The sequence below is a fragment of the Myotis davidii genome, unplaced genomic scaffold (genome assembly GCF_000327345.1).
Source record: "Myotis davidii unplaced genomic scaffold, ASM32734v1 scaffold185, whole genome shotgun sequence".
NCBI classification, from domain to species: domain Eukaryota; kingdom Metazoa; phylum Chordata; class Mammalia; order Chiroptera; family Vespertilionidae; genus Myotis; species Myotis davidii.
In genome coordinates this window covers 2666841-2676230 of record NW_006297811.1, presented here as the reverse complement: position 1 = coordinate 2676230, position 9390 = coordinate 2666841, and the positions used below count along the sequence as shown (strand labels likewise).

Sequence of the window (9390 nt, the reverse complement as noted above, 5' to 3'; positions counted from 1 at the left end):
TTAAGGAAAATGAATTAGGGTATTTGTTGCCAGACTTATAGTGGGAATTTAATTTAAACAACTTTTCTGAAGGGTACCTTCCCAATATACATACAATAAAAGCCTTAAAGTATGCATCTCTTTCATTAATTTTAAATTTACTTGAGAAAATATTTGCATTTGTCTATATACACAAAGATACAAGTGCCAGGATACTCATCACAGCACTATTTATATCATCAAAATATTGGAAACATCCTAAATGTCCAATTGTAAAAGACCAGTATAGGAAAATTATAATATTATTTGATAAAATACTATATAATCACCAAAATAATCAGGTCAAATACTTCTGATGTCAGACTCTTTATGTATGTTCCTGAGAAAATAAGTATACACTAAAATAGAAAATATGTAAAGAAAATATATGTAATTATAAATAGACACTCATTTATTAACATAAATTAAAATTTCATTTACCAACTATTTTTGGAGCATCCAATAATGTGTAAAGCACTATCTCTGCTTTCCTCTCATCATCCCTGCCTCCAATAAATCAGTCATAATCATTATTAAAATTGATCAAAACTGAGTAAACAATCTGCCAACAGAGGCAATAAGCACTTAAGAGCAGACGGCTAGTTCAGCCAGTGTGCTTCAGCGGTTGAGCATTGACCCATGCACCAAGTGGTCGCCAGTCCTGGTCAGGGCACATGCCCAGGTTGTAGGCTTGATCCCTAGTGAGGGGCATGCAGGAGACAGCTGATCCATGTTTCTCTCTCATTGATATTTCTATCTCTCTCCTTCTCCTTCCCTCTCTCTCTAAAAATTAGTAAGAACATATTTTTAAAAATTGTTTTTATAAAAGAGTAGATTCCTAGACACAGATTTGAAATCATCTTTAAAATTTTAAAAAAATAACTCAAAGGCAACCTAAATGAACTGTTGTTACTTATATCTGAAATTTATGCAACTATTTTCTTTTTTTCCTACAACTATCACACTGCTAAATCTCAGTACTTTTCCATTGTAATACTATGATAACTTTCAGTATCTTACCTGATCAAAAAGGTCTGTTCCATCTGAGCCTGCTGCTTTCATTAATTCATCTTCTCCACCAGGATGATACTCCATATATGGGCTAACATTGTAAACAAACCCTGTGTCAAAGAAAGGAGAAATAATATCCTAAATGAACTTCTTAAAACTTGTACAAATTACAAATATAAGTTCCAATAAATCTTTCAAAATACATCCTATTTATTATGCTCAAGTACTAAGAATATAAAGAGTCTGAGATTTCACCATACTTAGAAGCTAGTAAGTTAACCTGAAGTTTCATGGGTCCTATAAGAAAACATGAGACTACTAGGTCATAGACATAGGACAGTTTAATACTCACATCACTACCTGCGGCTAGAATAGCAGCATGTGCACAGTCCCCTACACCCCAATTCCCATCCCCTCTTCTATGTGAAGAGGGCCAGATAACACCTGTATACTCAACATGTTGCAGAACAGGAAAGAAACTCTGAGCTTAGGAAACTTGAATCTTTGTAATGAATGGGCAGTAAGTGTGCCTGCCCTTTGTTCTGGAGGGAGACAATACTATCTATACGTAGCAGTAACCAAACATGTTAGAGGAAGACACTAGCTCTACTACTATTCAAGGTTGTTAGCCATGCAAACATCCCTGAAAAGACTGTCCAGAGCAAAGACAGTCATGCCTCTGCTTTCAAGATCTCTCTTCCCTCTCCTCTCCCTTCTCTCCCCCCTTTTCCCCCCTCTCTCTTTCTCTCTCTCTCCCTCCCTCATATTTCCACTATATCATCTTCTACTGCCCTGGTTGAAGAATCTGATGAAAAAAAGAATTGAACTCTCATCCATGTGTCTGACCATCTCAGGAAAGGCAGAGCAATGTGACCTCATGGGCCACTTAGGCATGCTCTATGAAAGCAAGTATAATTCTTTTCTGCAGCTGCCCAAGGAACAAAGATTCTTTTCTTGGTTAGAACTTAATAATCCTTTTATCTTCCCAAAATATTCATTGCATCTAGTCATATCTTTAACTATAGTTTTATCTTTTCAGGAAAAGGAATAGGAAACAACAAATAGAGACCAGCTCAATTAATAGCCTTACCAGGGAAGTGAGCTGCTTTTTAATCCTTTACGTGAAAACCAGATACAATAATAGGCAAATCCAGCCCTACAGACACCTAACAAGTGCAATGAGAACAACTGGTTTTCTTATATCTAGGACTTGTCCCTCCTATATGATGACTCTCAAGAATTTAAATAACCCTGGATAACTTAAAATGTTTATTTTATATAATAATCTTGGAAGAAAGAAAAATTTGGATTTCAGACCCAAGAAAATAACTACAGTTTTTCTACCAATTTAATTTTAGAAAATAACTAACCAGTCAGGATGTCTTTTTTTTTTAATATATTTTATTGATTTTTTACAGAGAGGGAGGGAGAGAGATAGAGAGTTAGAAACATCGATGAGAGAGAGACATCGATCAGCTGCCTCCTGCACATCCCCCACTGGGGATGTGCCCGCAACCCAGGTACATGCCCTTGACCGGAATCGAACCTGGGACCTTTCAGTCCGCAGGCCGACGCTCTATCCACTGAGCCAAACCGGTTTCGGCCCAGGATGTCTTCATAGAATTGCTCAAATGCAATTTAGGCAATAAAAAGAAGTAAATTCGCAAAATCTCCCAGCAGTCCTCAAAATAAGTCTAAAAAAAAAAAGAACTGGTGGAGTCCTTCCTTTCTCCTGCTGTCCACCTTTCCAAAATCCATAGACCACAAATGTTGGAGGTAAGGATTAGGATCAAGATTATTCCCAACAGACTTTTTAAAACAGAGAACCCCCTTCCAAACAAAAGAATTCTGAACGTTCTCTGCCACCAAACCTTGACTAGAGTTTGAGTTCTCAGGAACATGGTATCTGTAACACATGATCATCTAACCTTCTGGGACAGAGTTTCATGTGCTTCAGCAACCAGCAGGAGGATAAACAGGTAGTAGCTTTACTATCTACCAATGATTAGCATATATAGGCTGCAATGTCCCACATGTGTTCTCTGCTTCCTAAACTCTTTAGACTGACACTTATCCTTTCATAATCTTCCTTTCCTTTCTGATAGACTAAGACACAAACCTAAAGAACTTCCCATCCTCTTCAAAAGGACAAAACTAGGAAGGATAAAATCCCTTACTATAAGGAATTCAGACTGTTAGATCCAACCACACCTGGCAGTGTCGATGATTTGCTGATTATGAGTCTTAAACCGTGCTCCTTAATGCCACTGGTACATTTCCACTGGTTCAGAGGTTCTATCCCCCCTCTTAAGGTCTCCTTCCTTTTTTCCTTTTCAAAATCATTTCCTAACAAATTTCCTAACAACTAAAACTTGGACCCCTGAATGTGGCAGAAGAAAAGGAACACAAAGAACTTAACTTTATGTTTTTCCTTTATGCTTTATTGTACTCTACTAGTATTTGTACTACACATGGCTTTTAGACAGCCATCTCTCCTGTGCAAGCTTTTCGCTTCCCATCACCTGGTGTTTAGAAACTAATTTTGCAACTCTCTAAATTTTTCAATGACACAATTAAATTCTTCCTATAGCTCTAATGGCACAGGTGTGGGAGATATGCACAGCAATATAAATAAATAGTATTTATGGACCCATCAAATTGGACCATCTCAATTTGATGTTAAGCTATCAATTCAGCAAAACCCAAATCCTAATAATGACATTAAGAACAAAAACAGGCAGAAATAGATTCATGAAACATCAGAATGGTGCTTTTAGATCCATTTATATGGGACCTTTAGTAGCAGAGGGAGATTTAGGGAGTCACTCTATTGTCTGTCTATCTGTCTATCTAGCTATCTCCTCTTTGGTATTACTTTATTTTGTTTTATATTTTGTTTTTTAAACTTTAAGCAGGAGTAGATCCAATAAACGGACAGACTAACTAATCCTAAGAACAGCAACTTAGTTTCACCAAACAATAAACTTATACAATGTTATTTTCAATTACATCTCAATGAAACTAGGAAAAATGGTGTTTTTTTAAAAGGAGGAAGAAGGAGGAGGAGGAGGAGGAAGGAAAGGGGGAGGGGGAGGAAGAGAAAGAGAGGGGAAGAAGGGGCAGCAGCAACTTATTAAAGTTAGAATACAACAGTTCTGTTAGGAACATATACTCTAATGTTTAAATACATAATTTTTAAATGCCCTAGCAATATTCAGGGGTACATTTTATAGCTAATTCATCCTAGCAGAGGTGCTATGCAACTGAAAACATACATTCAGAACAATCACTATACTGAGTTCTTTAGGCAATGCACTAGTAGTACCTGTTTTAATAGTTTCACATTACATTATCTCTTTTGTATTATATGTCTGAAACTTTGAGCTGTCAAATAAATTATTAGAATAAAAATTACCCACTTTAAAATTACCACTCAGTGCGTTGTATAGTCAGAAACTTGCACTGCCAATTCAATTACAGAATGATAGTTTTAAGTCTGACCTCTCATCCAGTACAGGCTTCACCTCTACAGAATCTATAGACAGACTGTCATCTAGAATCTGTTTCAACAGTACCAGTGTCTAGGAGCTCAAGCTCACTGTTTGTTTAAAAACCTAGTTAAGGATCAATATTGCTTTTGTGCCTGAAAACTAAAGTCACTATTTTACATAGAAAGAGCTCTTTTCCATCTTGGCAGCTGCTGCCTCTAGTTTTTCACATATACTTTTTATATTTGTTGTAATTTAAATCCCAACTGCTACTGATAAAGACCACAGGCATCTTACAATAAAATACTTACATTTGTGTGCAAAATTTAAAGAACCCACACCAAAACATGTAAAAGAAAAGAAAATACACTAGTCGCTTAACCTAGTTAACAATGTTACTATGATTGTTAGTAGTCCTGAACTTTCTAGCAGCCAAAGCCAAAGAGATACTAGTAACAGTGGTCTCATTATCCAATCTTAAAAAGCATTACAAGGAGCCAAGCAAACAAACCACAAAAAAAGAGGGATTCATTAGTTCTTTAAAAGACAGAAACTCCCTTTGAGCATTTGCTATTGATATTGTGAAGAATTATGAGTCCCTATGTAGGGGCCATTGACTACAACAGATAGTACAACCGTTATGCAGAAACATTCTTCATTTAGCATCCCTCCCACCTTCCCCAGCCCTAGGTAACTGCAAATGTACTTTCTCCCTCTTCAGATTGCATATTTTGGGCATTTTGTACAAATGGAAACATACAGTATGTGGTCTTTTGTGTTTGCCTTCTTTTACTCAGTATAATATTTTCAAAGTTAATCCATGTTTTGCATGTATTAATACTTCATTTCTTTTAATGGCTGAATAACAGTCCATGGATGGACATGCCACATTTTGTTTATTCATTCATCAGTTCATGAACATCTACATTTTTTCCACTTTGGGGCTATCCTATATAATAAAAGCCTAATATGCTAAGTGTCTGGTCGGCCAGTCAGCCATTCAACCTATCAAAGCATAATGTGCTAATGATATGCTAAGGCCACTCAACCGCTTGTTATGATGCTTCGACCAGTAGGTTAGCTTGCTGTTGGGGTCCGGCTGATCAGGATTGAGCGAGACAGGCCAGACATGCCCTGGAGCCCTCCCACGGTCCCTCCCTGGCTGGCAAAGCTCCCACATCCCTACCCTGCCCTGATCATGCATCGGTGGGGTCCCTCGGCCTGGCCTGCACCCTCTCGCAATCCGGGACCCCTCAGAGAATGTCAGAGAGCCGGTTTGGGCCGGATCCCACAGGTCAGGCCAAGGGACCCCACTAGTGCACGAATTCGTGCACCGGGCCTCTAGTTATAAACAATACTGCTATGAACATTCATGTATGAGTTTTTGTCTGGACATATATTTTTATTTCTTTTGAGTATACATTTAGAAGTGAATTTGTTGGGTCATATAGCTACCTATGTTGAACCTATTGAGGAACTGCCAGACTGTTTTCCATTCTCAGCAGCAACGTGTGAACATTCTAATTTCAAAGAGCTCTTTTTCAGGCACTACTCCAACTCTGCATAGGAGAAAATGCCTTTTCCTACCGATAGAACCTGAGTCACACCACATTTCTCAGATAACTGAACTCAGAACTGGATTACAGCATGCTCCAACTTATTCTCAACCCCCAGCTCTATGTGAGACAATACAATGTTAGACTTAAGTGACATTTTGTACTTAACTATTTTATCTATCCCACATTTGAGGCTCCCACAATTTTTCAGGTTAGACAACCATACACAGGAACCTAATAGCCCTCCACCAAGGAGTGACCTGCATCTCCATGATTCAGGCCATATACTCACCAATAATTTTTCTTTTTTCCTTTGTGCTATTTTGTAAGTCAGAGTTTAAAGCAGCCGTGGGCAAACTACAGCCCGCGGGCCGGATCCAGCCAGTTTGAAATGAATAAAACTATTGAAAAAAAAAGACCGTACCCTTTTATGTAATGATGTTTACTTTGAATTTATATTAGTTCACACAGACACTCCACCCATGCTTTTGTTCCGGCCCTCCAGTCCAGTTTAAGAACCCACTGTGGCCCTCGAGTCAAAAAGTTTACCCACTCCTCGTCTAAAGTATGGTCCAGGGGCTCCTGAGGGAGCTCAAGATTCTTTGAGTGGTCCCAAACCAAAACTTTTTGGTAATATCATGAAGATGCTATCCGAATTTTTTTAAAAATCTCATTCTTTCACAGGTGTATAAGATTAAACACAAAAGGTGACATGAGACTACTGTGGTCATCTATTAAGCAATACAGTAAAAATATCTGCCAAAATGTAAAATAATAGCAAATTTCTCACTAAATTTTTTGTAAAATGTAGTTATTTTTCACAAATATGTATTATTTATAACACAGGGAGCTTATTTTTAACTTTCAACTTTAAAATATTCTTTGCATTTCTTAATTTTCATTTCTGAACGGTAAATATCAATAGCTCCATCATAAAGAGCCATCACAAAGCTCTTTGGGTCGCACAATAATTTTTAAAAGAGTACAGAGAGCTTAAAACCAAAAAGTTTGAGAACTACTGCTCTAAGTAAAAGCAGTATTTTTATAATTAGATTTTAAAATAAATAATTTAAAATAAATAAATAATCACAGATTTAACTTCGAAGCCCCACATTATATTCATTCCAAAAAAAATTTATTTAATGTCTATTATGTATGTGCCAAGTATTATGGCACCATATTGCAGTATTTGTTTATTTCATTAATTACCATTGTTCATTTTTTTGGCACTAAAATAAATGGAGGAAAAAGGTATGTTTGCATAATAAAAGAACTGCATATGTCACTATGTTCAGATACACATCCATTTTGCAAGCAATGTGACTACTGTGCCATCTGGTGTTCCGTGAAGAAACTGCATATTATAATTTTAGGTCTACTGGTGTTTTTTCAGTTCTTCTAACTGCTAAGAGAGGGTGTTAAAATATGCAACAGTGATTGTTCATTTTAATTATCTTGCAATTCTGTTAATGTTTGCTTCATATATTTTGAAACTTTGTCAGGCATAAACATTCTTTCTGAATTTAGAGCTACAATTTTATTAGTTTCTTTCCCCAACCCCAAGTTTTCTTCCCCACCCCAGCCCTGCAAATTTTCTGTTTGTGTCTCTGTTCCTTTATTTCCCTGACTTCTCTTAAGTTAAACTAATATTTTTCAGAATTTCATATTACTGGTGGTTATCTATACCTCTTTGTGTTATACTTTAAGTGGCTGTCCTAGGGATTATAATATATATATATATACTTAACATTATTTAGTTTACTTAGGTTAATATTGTATATCCCTTCACATTTAATATAAGGACAATTTACCACTCTCTATCCCTATACTTTATATAATGTCACAATACAATGTTACAATTTTTGCTTTAAATAATATTTAGTCATGCATTTTTTAAAACGGAAAAAAGTAATCTTATCTCTTTACTCACATATTTACCATTTCCTAAAGATCTTAACTTCCATCTGGTGTCATTACCTTTCAATCTGATCAACTTCCTTCAGAATGTAACTGCTCAGAATGTTGGTTAATTTTTAATGCTTTTACTGGTAAATTTCCTTTTAGTTTATTGTCTTTCCTAATACTAATAAGGTCACATAAGATGATCTTCGGTATTTATGCCCAGATGACCTTCTGAAGTGCTCAGTGACCTTTATCACATTCTGTTTAAATTATCCTGTGCCCTGAGTAGGAGACAGAGAACATGGCCACTGGGGAAGTGACAGAAGTACTAAGAAAACTCAGCCCCGGGGCTCAAGTGCACAGGACCTGCCTAAGACAAACTGCAAAACCCCTTCTGCCCCAAGTCTTGTCCCAAGTAACAAGCAAAAGCAGTCTGCCACTGGGAGAGGAGCAAGAGCATAAAGAGAGAACCTACCCAGGTATGTAGAGCAAGCTGTAAGCTAAGAATAGAGCAGGAACAATGAGAAAAATCTTCTAGCAGTGCTGGATCCATGCAAAAAACAAGATAGCAATAATCCACTGAAGGAATTTGAAGTCTGTGGTGCACTGATGATATCAACAGCAACAATAAACACCAAACCCAGCTCAACAACTAACTAGACCAGTGATGGCGAACCTTTTGAGCTCGGCGTGTCAGCATTTTGAAAAACCCTAACTTAACTCTGGTGCCGTGTCACATATAGAAATTTTTTGGTATTTGCAACCATAGTAAAACAAAGACTTATATTTTTGATATTTATTTTATATATTTAAATGCCATTTAACAAAGAAAAATCAACCAAAAAAATGAGTTCACGTGTCACCTCTGATACGCGTGTCATAGGTTCGCCATCACTGAACTAGACTAAATCAACTTAATTGTCTGCCAGGAAAAGTATACCTATTTCTGAGTATAAATTTTACAATTCATAGATATGCAATGTGTGACACAGAATAAAAAATTATAAGATGCATTTTTACAAAAGATAAAACAACTCATGTCAAGAGAGAAAAAGCAATACAATAGAGATGCTGCAAAGTTAGAACTATCAGATAGGGACATTAAAATAACTATAATTAATATCTTAAAAGACTATCTGAAAATGTGAATGACATTTTACAGATGGGAAAGTTCAGCAGAGATAAAAACTATAAAAAAGAGTCTAATGAAAATACTAAAAATAAAAAATATGCCGAAACCGGTTTGGCTCAGTGGATAGAGCGTCGGCCTGCGGACTGAAAGGTCCCAGGTTCGATTCCGGTCAAGGGCATGTACCTTGGTTGCGGGCACATCCCCAGTGGGGAGTGTGCAGGAGGCAGCTGGTCGATGTTTCTCTCTCATCGATGTTTCTGACTCTCTGTCTCTTCCTTTCCTC

At 36.8% G+C, this 9390-nt stretch overlaps 1 protein-coding gene across 1 annotated transcript in view; it reads right to left on the bottom strand.

Moving 5' to 3' along the window:
- The window catches only part of LOC102753075 (cytochrome b5 reductase 4), a 75356-nt gene that overhangs the window by 50113 nt on the left and 15853 nt on the right, over nucleotides 1–9390 (bottom strand). Inside the window, exon 4 of the mRNA XM_015570288.1 lies at nucleotides 1039–1139. Within this exon, the coding sequence (XP_015425774.1) occupies nucleotides 1039–1139 (101 nt within the window). The remainder of the gene's footprint in view (nucleotides 1–1038; nucleotides 1140–9390) is intronic.